Raw genomic sequence first — 19,873 nt, forward strand, 5'->3', positions numbered from 1 at the left:
CAGATCTTGCTAGCTCCGACTGTGAAGGAGGAAGTTATTCACTACATGTGGCACCTGACCATCTTCTGGACTTAACAACTAAATCTACATGCTCTAGGCCTGATTGTAATTTGTAGAGCAGCAAGTTCCTATAATTGTGTTTTGCCTTTCCATCACACCCCTTTACTAGGAATGCCCTTCCTTTGAGTCAAACAAGGCAAGAAAGCACAATAATGTCCTTGCTCGTTAAAAGAGACATATGATACAAAATATTAAAACTATGATACCCTTTTCAAGAGACTCATGCCAAACAAAAGGTATCATAGCTTCTTGGCTTAAAACCATTGGCATCTCCTTCAATAAACAGCATTGGAAGCTCTCAATATCAACACACTAACTACAAAGTTAGATTATTACTAGACAAACTTGGATATGAACAAAGAATTCAAACTTGTATTAAATGCTCAGAACCACACAAAGAAAGAGCGATGAGAGAGAAGAAAGGCAAACCTTCTCAATACTCACAACTCAAGACCAATAGAGCATGTGAATCATAGGTCACACATAAGTATTATACAAAAGTACACGTCTAATCTAACAAAGCAACTTCAACAAGACATGGAGCAAGTAGCTTTTTACTTTGTAATCCAGGTAGATTGCGACTGCCAATGTGAAAACTTTCATCTGCCGCCTCATGTTGTAACCCCATCCCATCTTCCCTTCTAGCAAACGCTTCTTTGATAATCTTTATGACAAACAAGAAGCAATTCTTTTCCACCTCGTTCACAGCCTATTCAAAAGAAACATCTCAAAATCAATATCCTCTTTCAAACAAACTGTATTTGTAGGTGCAAAAGAGTTTGCATTAACACGAACATCAAAGGACTGACACAAGCATCCACTTCACATAGCAATAACAAAGTCAAATGGACATAACTTTGAAGTAATCCCAAACCAGGCTCCATAATGCTTTTAAAACTTATCGAACTAAAAAGACCTTGGTGAGCTCATTATCACACTTCTTTTATGAAATAGCTACTTCTTTATGGACCAATAGCTAAGAAAACAAAAAACTAGATTCAACTAAATATATGTGTGTCTATCAGAATAAAGCATCTCCACATTTAACTAGTACAATGAAGCTACACATAAACCAAACAGTTCAAAAGGGGGAAAGAATCATTTACTAGTACAATCAAGCTACACATATACCTAGATGAATCCAGGAACATTCTGTCATGTGCACGGATTGGTATCTGACGTGTACTAGGTACACAGAACTAGCTCAGGTTAGCCTAGGGAGGTTTAGAGCTAGGCAGGCTTGATTCTCGGGTTGAGTGGCAAGGGTACGAACTATTTATAGGTCTTCGCTATTTTTGGCGCCGGGGCCCAAGTCTATAAAAGAGGCCCAGGGGGTTCAGTTCTCAGTGTGCAGTTGGGAGCAAGTCTCGTTCCCAGGTGCCAGGTCTGATCCTGGATTGAGTCGCGGACGCGCGCCTGCATCTTAGCGTAGCCCAAGGCCCAGAGGCAGATCCAGGGCTTCACAGCGCCACCTGGTGGTATGGGACACCAGGCTGGTTTGGATCTGATTGGGAGTTCGTGCCAGTAGCTCAGCTCGTGGCTCGGAGGGGACATCTTCTGATTCGGGATCACATCCCGTAGATGTCACGGTTGGGTGGTGAGCAGCCTGCTCAGTTCTGATGTTGTGTGTGGTTGTTTTGCAGATCAGGGGTTTCAGGAGTGCTGGGACGTGTCAGTTGGTATCAGAGCCAACTCCTGAGGTATGAACTTCTGATGCGAGAATTTTTGACGGATTTCTCTTCCAGGTATGCCCTAAATTTCGAAATTTCTTGCTGCGTTTTTGCTGGCTACCTGGGATAGAAGGGGTGGAGAGATATCTGGAAAAGAAAGAAGAATAGGAGAGAGAGAAAATCGAGATTTCTGAAGCCTCTGAGAGAAGTTTAGAGGGAGGAGAAATGGAGCAGAAAAGTAGGTGAGATGGGCAGGAAAAAGGCAGCAAGGGAGGCGGGGATGCAGCGCTTAGGAAGGTGCGGAGTAGGCGGGGCAAGTAGAGGCTTGACAGCCTACGCAACAGGCTGTCAACAGCCTGCGCAACAGGCTGCGAACAGCCTGCGCATAGGGCTGCGTGCAGCCTGCGCAGGGGGGTGCTTTTTTCGAAAAAGCACCCCTCCAAAGCTGGAGGGGCTTGGCCTTTTTTGGAAGCCCAGCTTCCAAATAAGGCTGCCCTGCACCCTATATAGGTGGGGGCAGGGTGCTAGCCTACCCACAAGCAGCCTCAAACTTCGAGCCTTCACCTCGAATTCTGCGCCAGCCAGTCAGCCTCGTCCGTACCCTGCTTGCGTCAGCATCGCCCTACCTCGTGCAGACCCCTGCATCCGACCTCTGCTTGCGTCAGCCTGTGCAGCCATCGAAGGCCCTGCATCAGCCCGTACAGCCTGTACGGACTGCTTTCGCCAGCCCCTGTACCTGCTGCTGCTTCAAAACTCGACTGCGCCCTGTACTTGACGCACTGTACGGACGCCGTACAGTTACGTCAGCACTGTACGGCCTCCGTCGGCCTTTGTACGGCCTGCGTCAGCAGACCGTACAGTTACTCCAGCAGCACGTGCATCCGGGTTGCGGGTTCGGGGAGGCCTCGGGATTCGCGGGCTTCCGATTCGCCAGATTTCAGCATCTCTTTCCGTCAGCATCTTTCGGGACGGTTTTCTTCTGCTCCATCCTCCTCTGTGCTTCGTTGCAGTCAATTATTTCTCTCAGTTTGTATTCAAATCAGATTTCAGCCATGTCTGATGCTCAAAATCCCGAGTTCACCATGGGAGAGCAGGACTTGGATTACACTCCTGTGGGAGAGGACGATCAGGGTCTCTATGACGACCTGATAACTAAGAAAGCCTTCAGTGAATTTACGACTGCTCTTGATGGCAAATTCGAGCAGGTCAATGCTAATCAATCGGGGTTGACACAGCAACTCCAGGGGATACAAGCAACTCTCACTCTTCTGGCTAGCACTGTACAGGCACTCACGCATGTGGATGCCATGGCTTCAGTGCTAGGCCCGAATATAACTCCAGATCCTTTTCCAGGTGACCAAAAGTCAAGAACAAAGGAGGTAGTTGACACTTGGTTGCACAAGTGGCAAGTACACTTCCAATTCCACCCCTATCCAGATGAGAAAAAGATCCAGCTTGCAGCAGGGTTTATGTCAGGTAAAGCCTTGCTATGGTGGAAAGAACTCCAGCCTAAGCCTGATACTTGGACAGATTTTGAGGGCATCTTCAGGAAGGAGTTCCTGAAGAAGGAAGATGACTACGATATCGTTGGCAAGCTCAAGGCCCTCGATATGTCAAAATTGAACTTAACCTTTGAAGTCTATCTTCAAAGATTTAGGGATCTGCAAACCAGGGCCACTAAAATGGATCCAGTAACCTTGTTAGGTTTCTTCGTGGATGGTTTGCCAGACTCCTACAAGTTGCAGATAAAGAACAACAAGTGCACAACGTTGCAGGAGGCCATGACATATGCACGCATATATGATGATACCATGGCCGGTACCAAGGCAACCACAGTTACCGATACGAGTGGAAAGAACAAACGTAAGTTCTTTCAGCATACGACTGGTATTGGGGAGACGAAGTCTACGGACAACGCCTCCAGGAAAAGCTTAACTCCAGCAAAGAATGGTAAGGCCCGTTTCCTTCGCACTCTCATGCTCAAAAAAGAAGGCCAATGTTTTTATTGCGAGGAGCGGGGCCACACAAAGAATGAGTGTCCTAAGCGGAAGAACCAAAAGTTGGTGCTAGGACCGAAGCTCCAGGCAGGTCCACGTACCGCAGCCAAGGGAGCAAACCGAGTCACGATGACAGGTATTTCAGTAAATGTCATTACCTGTCCCCTTTCTTGTAATTGTACTTTCAATACTTCGTTGTTTGGTTCCCATGATCTTTTCCGAGTTTATGGAGAAGTTAGGGACCAACAGGTTCACATTCTCTTTGATCCGGGCAGCTCTCACAATTTTGTTAATTACAAATTTGTGCAGAAGATGGGGCTGTCCACAGTACCTAGCGACCACACCTACGAGGTGCAGCTTCCAGCTGGAAAGCAGTTTTGGGATCGCAAGGTTGAAGCGCTTCCTATCCGGATTCAGGCCTACACGGGAGCTCTCACATGTTATGTTATGCATCTAGAGCATGTAGACTTGTTGATCGGGATAGAGTGGTTTAAAACCCACAATATTCAGATCGGATGGACGGAGCATACGCTTTCTTTTGTAGATAAGGACACCCAATTTTGTATTCAGTGTGATCAAATCCCCCCTTCTCAGGGGCCTATTGTATCTGCGATGCAGCTTCGGAATATATTAAACAATTCTCATTATGATGTCTATCATTGTGTTTTGATTCCACTTTCTTCATTTGTTGTTTCGGTAATTAACAAGAATGAATTAAGTGTGTTTGAACACCGAGAATTGAGAATGTTGTTAGATAATTTTAAGGACGTATTCCCAGCTCAACTGCCGGAAGGTTTACCTCCAGAACGGGTAGTAGATCATCGCATAGACTTAGTCCCAGGGGCTCAACCTATCAGTGTACCACCTTATAGGATGAGCCAGGTAGAGGAGGATGAGTTAGCTATCCAGCTACAGGATTACCTGAATATGGGCTATATCCGCCCAAGTAAATCACCTTGGGGTGCACCTGTCCTCTTAAGAAAGAAGAAAGATTCTTCCTGGAGAATGTGTATAGATTATAAACGATTAAATAAAGTGACAATTAAGAACCGCTATCCTTTACCTCGTTCCGATGATTTGATAGACCGTTTGGCCGGAGCGAAGTATTTCACTAAGATTGATTTGCGTACGGGTTATCATCAAATCCGTATCTATGCTAAACACATAGATAGGACCGCATTCCGGACTAGGTATGGTCATTACAAGTTCCTCGTATTACCTTTTGGTTTGACCAATGCTCCTGCTACTTTTCAGCAGATGATGAACGATTTGTTCAGGGATTTTCTACGCAAATTTGTTATAGTGTTCCTAGATGATATCTTGGTATATAGTAAAACGCTTGAGGATCACATAGGACACCTCAGGGTTGTCTTAGTTGTTCTAAGACAGCATAAGCTTTATGCCAAGATGAGTAAATGTGACTTCTTTATGAAGGAGATCATTTACTTAGGACACAAGATTTCTTCTGAAGGTATTAGCATTGATCTGGATCATATCCAGAAGGTTTTAGAATGGCCTATCCCTCAGACTGTGAAACAACTTCGTTCTTTCCTAGGATTTACGGTATTTCTTCGGAAGTCAGTGCGTGATTATTCACGTATCACAGCACCCTTGACCAACATATTGAAAGGTCGTGGACGCAGGTCTACCCAGCCGATCTCTTGGAATGATGCAATGAACAAGGCTTTTGAGACCTTGAAGTTTTCTATCAAGGAAGCACCCGTTCTTGCATTACCCGATCCTACCCGGCCTTATGTTTTAGAGGCCGATGCGAGTGATTATGCGATTGGGGCAGCTCTATTCCAAGAGGGCAGACCTGTAGCTTTCGAGAGTAAGAAGCTAGACGACACTCAGTATCGTTGGCCCACACTTGAGAAGGAACTTTATGCTGTAGTGTATGCTCTCAAGGTTTGGAGACACTACTTGTATGGTTCAAAGTTCCTTGTATTGACTGATCACCAGTCAATTAAGTATGTGTGTGATGGCTCAGAATTGAGAGAAAGGAAAGCTAGATGGGCAGAGCTAATGCAGGATTTTGATTTCGAAATACGTTATCGTAAGGGTTCGTTGAATAGTGTGGCGGATGCCTTAGTTGTTAAGTTTGGAAATGCTTTGTCATTTACGGAAATATCCTCAGACCTATTTCAATCCTTGAGAGGGCTATACGCAACTGATAGTCATTTCAGTTCTTATTGGCAGAGAGTCCAGGATTAAAAGGGATTCAAAATGATGCTGCTAAGAACTTCTTGCTAGATATGCAGGAAATGTTGCAGTTTGCCAAGGAGTCTATTAGAAGTGCCCAAGATCGCGACAGATTTTATGCTAATAGACATCGTTCACCCAGAGAGTTCTCTGAAGGAACGATGGTATATTTGAGAATTCCTAAGGAATCCAAGAGCCTAAGTACTGGTTTGGTTCCGAAATTATCCCCCAGATACTGTGGCCCATTCAAGGTCATTAAACGAATTGGACCACTTGCATATCGACTAGACTTGCCTCCTGATGTTAGAGTACATCCAGTCTTTCATGTCAGTAGACTGAAAGAAGTCTTGGGTGCAGAAGATCAACTTGTTTCTCCTCATGAGATTATAGAAGTTACAGATTTAACTTTTATTCCTCACGAACCTGAAGGTATTCTTGAATTTCGTGAAAGACAGATTCGTAATCGTACTATCACGGAATACAAGATCAAGTGGAAGGATCGTATTGAGGAGGATGCAACATGGGAGACATTACAAAACCTCCAAAGAACATTTCCGGATTTCTTAGCGAACTCAGGAGTGAGTTCTTAGAGGAGGGGGAGTATGTCATGTGCACGGATTGGTATCTGACGTGTACTAGGTACACAGAACTAGCTCAGGTTAGCCTGGGGAGGTTTAGAGCTAGGCAGGCTTGATTCTCGGGTTGAGTGGCAAGGGTACGAACTATTTATAGGTCTTCGCTATTTTTGGCGCCGGGACCCAAGTCTATAAAAGAGGCCCAGAGGGTTCAGTTCTCAGTGTGCAGTTGGGAGCAAATCTTGTTCCCAGGTGCCAGGTCTGATCCTGGATTGAGTCGCGGACGCGCGCCTGCATCTTAGCATAGCCCAAGACCCAGAGGCAGATCCAGGGCTTCACAGCGCCACCTGGTGGTATGGGACACCAGGCTGGTTTGGATCTGATTGGGAGTTCGTGCCAGTAGCTCAGCTCGTGGCTCGGAGGGGACATCTTCTGATTCGGGATCACATCCCGTAGATGTCACGGTTGGGTGGTGAGCAGCCTACTTAGTTCTGATGTTGTGTGTGGTTGTTTTGCAGATCAGGGGTTTCAGGAGTGCTGGGACGTGTCACATTCCCAAACTCATCCTCTAAAAACACAACATAGTGCAGTTTCAATCTCATGATAGTCACTCACAAGGTTGAAAAGCATAAACTCCATCATGCATAGCAGGGACTAGCTACTATGACATCCCCACTGACGTCATCAGCGCCCAACAGTGGGTGTAGACCATAGTATAAAAATATGCTCTCACACATACAAATCCACACACCCACACATACTTGAGCATCCATTTATACAAAGTCTTCGTACTGAGTTTCTGTCGGCACTCCGGAGGTGAAGGGCAGACTCAGCCATGATGAAGGCTAGCACTAAAGGAGAAGGCTAATCAAAAGGTAGTCCAAAATCTCTTCATTCAAGCTACAACTACCTGTGAAGTCTAAACATTTTCATTTTAGTCTCTCCCCAACGAGCATCTAAATCTAAATCTAGCTGATAGGGCAACGCACCATTTAAGATAGAAAGAATTATCACAATACCAGCAGGCCGCAACTTGGACGAAAACTTCACAAGGTGAAATTTGCATGTCCGCTAATACGGCAGAAGCATAAGCCAAACAGTTCAAAAACGTCAAAACAATGTCACACGCAGCAAATATGTCTATAATATAGGCTAGACAATCATGCGTTGGCATGCGTAATAGACATTTAAATCTCACATGCATCTCATATACCAGAAGCATATAGTCAAGTCAAACCCACATGCTTGCTATTTACCTTCATAAGCAAAGCTCCACTTATGTTCTCATAGGTACCACAGCATAAGTTGCCATCTCCACCATCTCTTGATGGAATTGGCCACATGGCACTCTCGTTTCTTCAACACACAACTACTTCTTTCATGGATTAGAATCACAAACTGCTCCAACTAGCCTTCTTGACTCTTGCATGGTGCGGGATATCCTTGCTTGCAGTAACATATTGCGAATAGTCACCACATCCCAGTTTTCCCCACCTTGAAACCCACCTGTTCCCCTTGAGCTATGGAACAACAATGAAGTGTTCAATTCAACCAAAATGTCCTACTTCCATCTATGTCAACGTCATTAGTGCCCTTAATGTTGCAATTAAAAGTCTAACAACATCTACTAGCACAACTGAAGTATTGTAGTTATGTCACAGGTTTTCGTTGTACAAGGCACTCGTTGTTGCGAGACATTGATAGCTTTGTTCCCTAGTAATGAGTTACCAGTTCAAGTCAACTCTAGCTCAAGTCAACTTGGTCTGATTATGAACGACAGTAGATGAATGACAGATGCTCTTCTTCATGGGAGGTCAATTTCAATCTATTCTCTGCCAAGATTTGATGAGTTTTGATTATTTTGTCAGACCAGCTGTCGCAGACATCTATCCTACATCCTACATAGGATGCGGCTGCATGAATTGGGAATAGAACCAACAATGCCCCACCTATAAGCGTCCAAATGAGGAAAGCACCAGGACCAACTGGCCCCTTTTCACGGACTGCCAATATGGGGTGGCCAACCAACAGCCAATTGCCACGTGGCAGACTGCCATGCCTTGGTGGCCCACCAACCCCAGTATAAGGCCTGTGCCTGACCAATTCCAGCCCCACTGTTGCTATCCAACCATGGATCCTCCTCTTTTGTCCTTTTAATATGGCCCATGTCGTTGAGTCTTCTCTTCATACTCCAGCGTCATCTGTAGCAGATCTGGAAACCCTAATTTGCTGATTGTGTGGCCGCCCTTTTTCCCGTACTGCCGCCCACATGGCAGTCTGTTTGCAGCTCTCTGTTGGAGGTCAACATCCCCTGATGTCACCGTATAGAGAGAGGGCCTTGCTTGTGGGTGTGCCCGCGCAGTGTGAGGCTAGGGTAGATTGAGTGAGGGCCTTTGTTGGGGTGTGCCTGCCCCCCGTGAGGGTAGAGTAGGGTACAGAGGTTCCTCCGAGCTCTCATCGAGGCGCCTATATGGTGTGCCTGTGTGACCATCTGTGGGGCAGCATATGTGCAGCAGTCCAGCCACCTCATGAGCCTATGTGTAGGCAGAGGTAGGCCGACCTGTTGGTCAGCCACCTAGGCGCTGCTGTTGGCTTGGGTGGGACAGGAGGTCAGCCCCTATGGCCCTGTGGGCAGCCCTTTTAGGGCATGGAGAGTAGGCCGGACAGTCGGCCCTGTAGGCCTGCTGATCGGTTGGAGGGCAGAGGGCACAGCCCTCCTTATAGGGCTTGTGGAGCCCCACTTGTAGAGCAGGTGGTCAGCCCTCTAGGAGGTGCAGTAGGGCTGTCAGCCAGCCCTTTATAGAGGGCAGAGGGGGTCGGTCCCCCCTGCATATGAGTCGGCCAGGGAGAGCAGCTGGTCGGCTCTCCTTCTTGCTGACCGACTAGGGAGAGGCTGGGGCTATTTATAGGCTTGTTGTCTTATCATCTTCTGGAGCTAGAGCAGTTCTTCCAGCAGTGCGAAGGCCCTTCACTAAGGTGCCTCAGCAGCAGAGTGGCTGCTGGTATAGGGCATTTATCTTCCTTTTATATGAGTTTGACTTATTTTGGTGCAATAAACATTGAGTTCGTTAATCTGTCCTTACTACTCTTCATTCAGTTTCTCTAATATTGTATCAAAGCCTCTGGGAGTGAATCATAGCCAAGGGAGGTGAAGCCCCGAACGGTTGGCCAGCAATGGAGCAATTGGCCATCAAGAAGACTTCCAGATGGGTGGACATACGAAACAAGAGCCTGTGAAGGCCAGTGGTAGAGAGCTAGAAAGGCTCTCAACATCAGAGTTAGGGGTGATCCCTTGTACCTCCACCACTTCCATTGATGATGTGACCAACTTCGTGGCTTCCACCCTAGGAGTCCAAGAGCATGGGATTGAAGACGCATGGTGCTAGATCACATCCTCACACTCCGAGGTGTCATTGAGAAGACCAGAGCACAAAGATAGAGGATTTATTCCTGCTTTGTAGAAATCCACAAGGCTTTTGATACAATTCCGAGAGCTCACCTCATCAGACGCTTGCAGGATCTGGGGTACAAACATGAGATAGTTAATGCAGTCATGGCCCTTTGAGAGAGGGTCTCAGGCGGGTTTCAGACATACATGACCTAGTTAGCCCCCTAGCGAGCTTCCTGTGAAGCTCAGCTTCTACAAAGATCACTGCCTAGGATATCAGAGGAGGGCTTCATCAACCCACTACGTTACACACTGATCCACCTTCCCCATTCTTTGAGGATTTCGACTAGGCAGTTCCATGTTTTCTCACACCAATTATGCATTCAAGCTAGCCGGGCTGACATCTACACCCTTTTTGACAAGAGATTGGGTCAGAGGAGCACTTTGCTTTCAGACACCCTGGTGTACTATGAGATCCGAGGCCGTCACCACTATCTTTTCAAAGATGGATTCAGACGCCTCTCCAGCCTCTTGGTCCACCCGAATTAGAAAAAAAAAAAAATCTTCAAGAGAAAGAACTTTCTATTAATCCCTTGAAAAGACCATACAGATCAGCCAACCATGGGTTACTGATGATGGAAAAAATGCTAGAAAAAAGAGCTGTTTGTCAGCCATCCTGTTTACAGAGAACCCAACTCATTGCCTAGAAAATTCGGATCAAAGACGTTCAGCCAATGATGTAGCAAGCTTCATTCCTAAGGTTGTATGACACAAAGACCGACTGATCAGGACACAAAGATGAGAGATCAAGGGCTTACCCAGACTCCACCCAGAGCGTTATCACTGAGTCTTTCCAGGCGGATAGCACAAACCAGGCGACTTCCCAAGGAGACGGTGTCTGAAGCAAGAGATGCGACAGACCCATCAACATGTCGATGCACAGATGAGGCTTGGTGATCTTTGCTTCATGTTTGCCAAACTAGGGACACAGGCGACGAGGGTGAATGTGGCGCTTGTCTTATGGAGATCCCACTGCTAGGAAACCAAGCAGACTGAATGATGTCAGCGCATTTCATGCCACTGCATCACTAATGACTATCAGAGCATCTCTCTGTGAGGCCCTCTTATTCATTCTTAGCTGCCAGGTGGACTTGGTTCCTCAAATAGCACACAGAGAGCTGCCAAGTGATACCACCGTCCAAATTTTTCATTCTCCCCATAGGCTTGTGCTTGTACTTGTCTTGGGTACAGATGTCCATTTAGTGGCTCCACGCATTCAGCACATTGTAACTGGTTATTCCACTCTCATAGATCCTTCAGTCTTTCAAGACTTTAATAAGCTTTCTTTCTTTCTTCTCTCTCTCCTCTGTTGTCCAATTCCCCTTCCATACATGTGTCCCTTTCCCCTTCTCCCTTCTTCTCCACTCACCTCGTCCCCATCCACTGGAGCTTCAAACACAAATTGTTTCTGTCACAGGTCAAAACAATAGAACATCACATCTCCATGCTAGGAGGCCAAATACTTACCAACAAGTAGCCTCAGGCACTCAACCACACAAAGCAATAGTGGAGCGAGGCAACCAGCGAGTGCTCCGCTCAATCCCATGTTTCTTGAAGAAAGTGGAGGTACCTCAGGCCTCGCCTCAGATGCTTCGCCACACAAAGAAGTCGTGGACCAAGGCAATAAGCGAATGCCCCCCCAATCACATTTTTGTTCAAGATAGCGGAGGTATCACTCCTTCAAAAGAACATTCAACAGGATCGAAAATGAGCCAGCATCAACAACGTGACATTAGCATCAACAACTTCCATCCCACTCTCGTTCATAGAGCCAGCAAGAGGAGGTCAATTCTTCCATTAGCCCATCCATTGACAACAACCAGCAACAAACCATCGAACAAGTGAAAAGAAGTCGTAGGAGATCTTTAGTTGAAGCAGAGGTGGCTGACTTCAAGCACATGCTACTCAAAAGCAGCATAAAAGCTTGTAACAGCTCAAGTGAAGTGAGCAAGACCTTGCAACAATTAGCAGATTTAGCATGTGATGGTTGAGCATGGGACTTTAAGTGGTGGCATGCCTTATCATTTAAGGCACTATAGAATCGCAAAAGCTCATTGTGGCATTATTGACAGTGCCTGCAGCCGAGAAGGGTACTCAGGAGACCACACATGCCTTACACAGTAGAATACATGGAAGCATAAACACACAGCTCTAGGTTCATCGCAACAAACCAGTCGACAAGCTAGCACTTTCAAAAAAAATTGTGCAGTTAGAGAAGAATGATGGTTGAGAGTGGTTGTTGAAGTAGCACACAAGATTAGTGGCATATGAAGAACTGAACTCTGCTAAAAGCCATAACTAGGCCAAGTTAGTTGAAGTTAGGACTGATTGGGCTAGAGATTTGTTTGGGCCTAAAAGGGCTATATAAGCCTTCTCATTCCCATTGTACCATACATTTTGATGTTGACACTTCTACTCTAATCTACAGCTACCTGCCTCCCCCCCCCCCCCCCCCCTCTCTCTCTCCCTCTCTCTCTCTCTCTCTCTCAGAGCCCCCTCTCAGCCCCCCCCCACCCCAGCCTGCTGTCGCAGCACTACTGCGCCTCTTAGTTTGGGCAACACTTCTACTCTAAATTCTGATCTACAGCTACCCCCCCCCCCCCCCCCTCTCTCTCTCTCTCTCTCTCTCTCTCTCTCTCAAAAGCCTGCTGTCACAGCGCTACTGCACCTCCTAGTTTGGGTGCCATCTGTCACGCCGCGTGACAGCTTGCTGCTGTCACCTGTAGGCTTGTGTGCAGCCTCTAGGCTCTGCTGTGTGCAGCCCCACCTAGGCTGCTGTGTGCAGCTCCCACCTGAGCTGCTAGAAGCAGCCAAAGGCGCCGCCCATGCTGCCTTGTGTTGCTGGAACCTGTGCGCGCCAGAGGCGCTGCCCCCAAGGGCCATGGAAGGACCGCACCTAGGCTCCCGCCTGTGCAAGAAGCTGCAAGCAGCTCCCCTAGGCCTATCTAGCTTCGACTGGCCTAGGTGAGCTTCTGTGTGCAGCAAGAAGGTCCGAGGCAATCAGGACCCTCGGGCCATATGGTTGCCAGTTCCTTGATGGTCACGTGCAAAATGTAAATCATAGATGAGAATTACAAAGGCTTATATGCATGCAAAAGTTCATTCACTGTGAGGATTTATCATGAAAACTTATTTATCAGCTGGCTGGAAAACTTACCATGATATTAACCTAGGTTAAATTGGGGCAGCTCTGCAAAAGAACTAACTTAGCTTGGAGGAGAATGATTGCAAGACTACGCCTTGTCATTCCAATTTTAATGTTCAGGTTATATGCAACTTGCTCACCCTTCAAGAAAGAAAGGGTACTTGTTAGACTGCTTGATTCAAAGATTGTGGCAGACATGAGTTGCTTAATGGTGCTCAGCTGCAGTCAATATGGTATGTGTATTGGGTCAGCGAATGCACTTCAAGTTGCACAAAACTAATAGCCTTTGGGGGATGTGCATGTTTGGCTACAGTAGTGTAGCGGATAGTTGACCCTTTACAGACTGAAGCAAATGGATGTCAAATATGATCTGGCATTTGTCCTTTTCACACCACACTCCCTCTTTGATCTACCAAAACAGGTTTAAACTATGTGATTGAATGTTAAGAGGGATGGACTTCAGTGATTCCAATGACAAGGAAAGCTTGTGGCACCATGCTTACATGACCCTTGTCACAGTTGATTTGTCTTTCTTAAATTATCTGGCTGTTTGGAGGCCACATGCAGAGTCTTGGCGGAGGTATTAACCCTGGTAAGACATGTTGATAGTCCACACGTTCAAAAAGAAGAGCAAGGAACCTGATGATTTGGAAGAATGGCTCACACAAGATTTGTAGATGTTTGAGATTCTATCCAACAGATGAGGAGGACAAGTTCGATTATACTAGCATACATGGGTTGAAGCCATTGCATGTGACAACTCGAATGTTGAGGGAGCAGAAAAACTTATGGAGCTGTTTGAGCCCAAATACAACAGTTACAATGAAGACAATGTTCAGTTCCTCGCATAATCAAAGATGTGATGTGGAGACCCACATGAGATATCTGGAAAAGCAATCAATGCTTGCAATGTGGGAAAAAGTGGACAGCAAAGCACAGAGGGGTGTGCACGATGAAGATCATGGGGACAGTCAAGGTCTATGTGATTGCGGAGCTTGGTAGTGGTGAGCCTGCCAGGATGGCTGCCCACCCACATGACCCCAGGAGGTGCCAAGGCAGAAATATATCACTTTTCCTTTTGACCCAGGGGCGGCATGCATGATGAAGTGTACCCTTGATGAAGGACACCCTTTTTACAGCTTGGAGCCTTGGTGTCTGACCATCACCTATAATTTGGAGGACGAAATTATATTGAGCAGGGATGGTTGTAATGAAGGTCAAAACTGGGCCAAGTTAGTGATGGTTAGGTGGTGGGTGTAAGTGCCTCACACAGCAAAACCGGCTCTAAAAACTTATTGGGCTAGGGTTGTTTTGGTCCTAGAAATAATAAGAGGAATATAGTTCAGGGGACTATATAAGCCCACCTCACCAGGATGTTTTTCAATTAAGATGCCCATCTTGCAATCAATGTGCACTACAAGCCACTTTATCTGTTCCTCACGGAAGCTGCCAAATAACGTCAAGCCTACAAACAACGTGAAGTAATACCTTCCAAAGGAGTGGGAACCTACTTTCTTGAAGAAACCATCTACATAACCCGGTAGATGCACTGAATCTCATATGAGGACATACTCAACCTTCCATAACTCTAATCTCTGTGCGACCTGTCCAAGGGAGTCTCATATCGAACCGAAGCTTTGGCTCTCGTCACAAGGTGTTCACGCTAGATTGTTGCGCAATGGGGAAGCTTCCTTCTATATCGTCTTACTCGTCATCGTGCATTTGGGTAAAGTACACATCGCCGGAATGCACCCCCAAAAAAAAACAAGGCATTGCGGAACCAATAGTAAAACCAATCCGCCGTAATTGTAGTGATATCATTAAACCAATTCAACGAGAGTCGTTTGCATGGAAAGCTTGCAGACAGAGAAAATTACGACACAAATAGGTGGTGAGGAGAGCACAAGGGAAAAATGGAACCGTGATCGATTGTTTTCGACGCAAGGAGAAGAAAAATGGTGTGGACCTGGCAGGGGCGAGGCGGAGGCAACAATGACTAGCACGCTCGTAAGCTTAGTGGTAACAATGGCGCACAAAGCCTGCTCTTTCGAGATTCTGAAATCCGCCGGAAGACGAAATGCTGAGAAAAGCGGCAAGAGTCCGTTGTACATGAGGTGCTCCGGGGGCGAGGAGGTGACCTAGATCTGATCTCTCATCATGAAATCTCTCTGTCGGTCTCTGTCTGTTCCTGTCTGAACTTCTCTGCGAAAGCAAAACTCGAAATTCAATGAAACTCCTCTAGCGCGTTTATTGTCTTATCGTCCGTAGCGGATGCTGTTGCTCCACTTCCTCTCCTTCTTCCTTGTCTGCAGATTGATGGATGATGCTGCTGCTGTCGGTTCTTCTTCTTCTCCTCCTCCTCCTCTTTTCCCTTCTTCTTCCCTGATGAAGGACGATGATGATGATGTTGGTTGTCCTTCTTCCTCTTCTTCTCCTCTTCCTCTTTCGCCTCCTTTCCTTTCCTTCTGTTGCGGCTTTTTCTTCTTCGACTTCTTTGCGAGGAAGACTGAAAGGAGAAACCGTGGATGGAAGACACAGTGCACTGCTATCTGCCGCTCACTTTGTGTGACAGGACCCACGGGATCACCCTTTCTATCCTCTCACCGTGACCGTTGATTTTCCCCCGGTGGCTGCTGATAATGTCTTCCTATTTTGCTCTCCTTGCAGGAAAATCCCCGAAACCGCATTCACACTGCTTGAATTATGCCACTCCTCGTGCAATTTTTCTTACTTCTCACTCCAACCACGAACCTCCGATTAGGAATCAGAGGAGTCGCCTCTCTGGGGATGGTGGCCTGTCGAGTAAAAATGCGCCACAAATACAGAATCATCCGAAGAACAAATCACATCGCACGCCGCCTGACACTGTTTACGAGAGAATAAGCAATTGCTAGATTGACTTAAAGTTGTGCGTCGAAATTTCCAGAGATCAGCTGGCTTAACAGAAGAATAGTAAAACGGCATTCCGACATCCCCATAAAGGCACGAGTTGCCGTAGGAAAGGGAGCTTGATGTCGAAACGACGCACAGACATGGGCCTATATTTGACCAGCTCGTCGACGACCGCGACAGCGACGACGATCGCGAAAAAAGCATGTTTGGAAAGGAGAAGTCGTCATATCTGCGACGTGCAGGCTCTGGAGAGAGCCACCTGTGCAGTGAGAGAGCCACCTGTGCAGTTGATGAGGCGCCACAACCACTGCATAAACAGCAACTACTTCTCGACGTGGTGATCAGAGGTGATCAGAGGCGAGATGCCAAGCCATCGCCATGCCGATTCAAGCTCAAAATGCGTCTCGGGCAGGCGAGAATTGTCATCGCCAGAGCCAGTCGTGTCGCAGATGCAGGCAAAGCGAAGCCGTAGCTGGAAATTGTTGTCGTCGAAGATGCTTGATCGTCATTGCGATCTCCACAGCCATGAGCGATTGAAGCTGGAAATCTGTTCTGTGGGAGGTGCGTGATCGCCATTGCCAATGAAGCTTAAAATCTGTGAAATCTGTTTTGTGATCGTTCCAGGCATAAAGATTAGAAAACTGTTTTGCGGGAGATTCCAGGCACAGCGATTGAAGCTGGAGATCTGTGTTGTCGCAGAAGCTTGATGGTTCCAGGCATTTCGATTTATGAAGTTGTTGGAAGTAAGTTGTGTGGCAGATGGTTGATCGCCATAGCCAATAAAGCTTGGAAATCAGATCAAAATTGATGGATTTTGAAGGCTTTGGTAAGGTCGTTTTGGTAGATACCCTTTTCCTTTGGCATTCAAGGCTCTCTCTTCTATTCATGAATCTATCTATTGCTTCAAATCTATCTATTGCTTCAAATCTATCTATTGCTTCAAGAGAGCCTCTCCCTTTCATTAACGCCCTTTCATCCTACCCAACATTTTAACCTTAACCTACTATTTCACACTCACCTTATGCTAGATTATGTTGAACAATTATGATATGGTTGCTAGATTATGGTTAATATGGTGACATATATGCTCCTAAAGCCTTCAACATACACATATGTGTGTGGCACCCATGGTCACTCTGTCAAATGGCTTTTGAGTGAAGCAGATTGCCAAAATGGATGTTCACTGCAACGATACAAAATCCCCCACGGATTTGAATATGAAAAATATAATCAATAAAATCACTCCTTGGATCATATCTTTGATCATTAATATGGAAAATATGTTACAATTCCTAATCAACCTAAAGAAAGTAATTCATCTCTCTCCTAATAAGGAGAACCACAGTTTTTCCCCACCACTCATCTTGACTCCATGGGGTGATCCCTTTCCTTCTCAAACATGTGTACACCAAATAATTAAATATCTTACATGAATTCAAGAATCCACAACTCTACACAAATTTTGATGCAATGGGGATGCAATACAAATTCCTTTTTCTAAGTGCATGTATGCACATGTGTCCTTATGCGTGCATGTGGATGCGTGTGTGTGGATGTGTGTGTGTGTGTGTGTGCGTGCGTGCGTGGACATGCACACACGAAGCACATGCGCATGTGTGCATCCATGGATGTGTGATGGGTGAGGCATGTGCGTCCCCGCCTCTAATGATTATTTGGTTGATAAGTGACTTGGAAAGATGGGTGACCGATAAACTTTCATCTCTCTGTCTCTCTCTCTCTCACACACACACACAACACACAACTTCAAGAGAAGTAGCCTTACTTTATTGTAGTTGAACGTTTGTCTCCTCATATGTGACATGTCACATATGGATACATTCTCCCAAAAAAATAGACTAGCCTATATTGTTGAATATTTTTTTTCAAGCAAGATTCTTGAAACTAATTACTAGAATGTGCTTTACTTTCTCACCTAGATATAGGACAACCTCTTTGAAAGAACAATGAATATTGATGTAAAATTCTTATATTGTACAATATTTTCTTTGACTTTTGGAGCATTCCTTATGGTGTGTGCTTTAACTTAGTTAATGCTTTGAGTAGGCACGATGGTAAGTGTAATAGACATGTGATAATTCGTATGCAAGGTGTGGATTGGAAATTGTAATGCTATTATGTTACTAGTCAATAGTACAAAACAAAAACGCTTTTTGACAATGTCTTACAAAAGCATGTAACAAATAAATTATATGCTTAGATCTTCCTACATGTAATATTTTCCATGTTTAATTGAATGCATAAACGTGTCATTTACTTATGAGCATGATGATGCAAGCTACAATGATGTTGAGCCTTACCACTATGCATGGCATGTGCACTTTGTAAGACTACAATATCAAATGCATCCATGAGGCTACGAGATAAAGACTTTATAGAGCACATTTAAATAGTGTGCTCTTGAAAACCCATGTTTACGTATCAATGAATACTTTCTAAGTATACGTATAATATATACCATCCTTTGGTGCTTATAATGTCATATAAATGTTTTTCTACGTACAGTCTTGTGATACCACATAAACTTCTTATTTAAAACGAGCAAGTTCATGTTGTATAGTACTTACAATGATAAAATGATGGTATTATCTCTTGCAAAATTAGTTTAATAGACCCTTGAGCACTTCAATGATCTCATAGTGTCCATTGTAGCTCAAAGATTTCAAAAGGCAAGTACATTAGAGAAGAGATATTGGTCCCACTAGACTTCCACATATTCCACTAAAGTAGATCTTGGTGGCTGGTCTCTTTTGGAAGGGGAGGGCCTTCTCAAGGAGGGTTTGCAAGTTCTACTCATATCAGTTTTAAAACTAATCAACCCAAGATTGGTTTTAGAATTGATCATGGTTAGTCTTGGTGTCATGGTCGATTTCATGGCCTTGCTTGATAAGGATCCTGAGAAGACCCTCAATGAGACCCTCCTTGCTTACCTACCCAAGATTGATTTTTAAATGCGCCTTGGTTTTCATGGTTGATTTCATCGAGAAGACCCTCGTGAGAAGGCCTCCCCTTCCAAAAGTTCAAATCCATTAAGATTAGTTTAAAATCAACCTTGGGTGGATTGGTTTCCCTACTGTACTTTGCAGAACCTGCTATAGTAGCCCTACTCATTGCAGACTCCATATCTTCTCATATATGGCCCCATGATAGTCCATGTGGAATCTTTCCTATGTCGAGGGCTATCTCCCCCATTTCCTCATTTGGGGATTCACAAGGTGACCCCGAAAATACAAACAAGGGAGTGGAGATGCCACGTAAAAGGCATCTTGTAATCAAAGGAGGGTTCATCTTATATATAAAATCCTAGACCCATTTTTATGCTAAAAATATCCAGAAAATCATGTCTATGTGAGATGGTCTTCAATCTAATATATACACAAAGAAAATGGAAGAAGGATTATGTACCAATTTTGGAAGTCCTACTGTGGGGTATCCTTATGAGGCCATTAAATTACTAGGTTGGAAGAGTTTGTCACATATAGCTTAAGGACTGGGGACTCATCTTCTATCATGAGAGGTATGAAAAATGGTTGGTGCACAAGTTTTGACATCAATGAAACTTCATGTCCTCGAGCGTGCAAGGGGTTGGATTACATGTTATAACTATTAAGAAGCCAGTGTGCTTGCTTCATCAAAGTTTTTCCATGTAAATGCCTAAAAATCAACGAGTCACTATTTGTTGAGGATTAAGCAATATGTGATGTATAGAGATGATGGTCATTATTGGTCTAAGTGGAAAATTTTGAATTGGAGATTTAAAAGTTTTGAGGAGTTAGGCCAAGTAATTCATTTTGGAGGAAAAAACAACTTCCATGTCATGCTTTTTCCAAATATTGACACGTTATCAAATGGTATTCATACAAATA

The 19,873-nt window shown here is 45.2% G+C and overlaps 1 protein-coding gene across 1 annotated transcript in view; it reads right to left on the reverse strand.

The window, feature by feature from the left end:
* Positions 1-16,064, reverse strand: part of LOC147892545 (ABC1 family protein) — a 57,548-nt gene extending 41,484 nt beyond the window's left edge. The window contains exons 1-2 of the mRNA XM_087387003.1: positions 15,064-16,064; positions 619-769 (exon numbers count right to left, since the gene is read on the reverse strand). Of these exons, the coding sequence (XP_087243129.1) occupies positions 619-693 (75 nt within the window). The 5' untranslated portion in view covers positions 694-769; positions 15,064-16,064. The remainder of the gene's footprint in view (positions 1-618; positions 770-15,063) is intronic.
* Between the last annotated feature and the right edge of the window lie 3,809 nt (positions 16,065-19,873).

The sequence above is a fragment of the Dipteris shenzhenensis genome, chromosome 16 (assembly GCF_047967505.1).
Source record: "Dipteris shenzhenensis isolate YYH24624 ecotype China chromosome 16, Dip_SZ_1.0, whole genome shotgun sequence".
NCBI lineage: Eukaryota > Viridiplantae > Streptophyta > Polypodiopsida > Gleicheniales > Dipteridaceae > Dipteris > Dipteris shenzhenensis.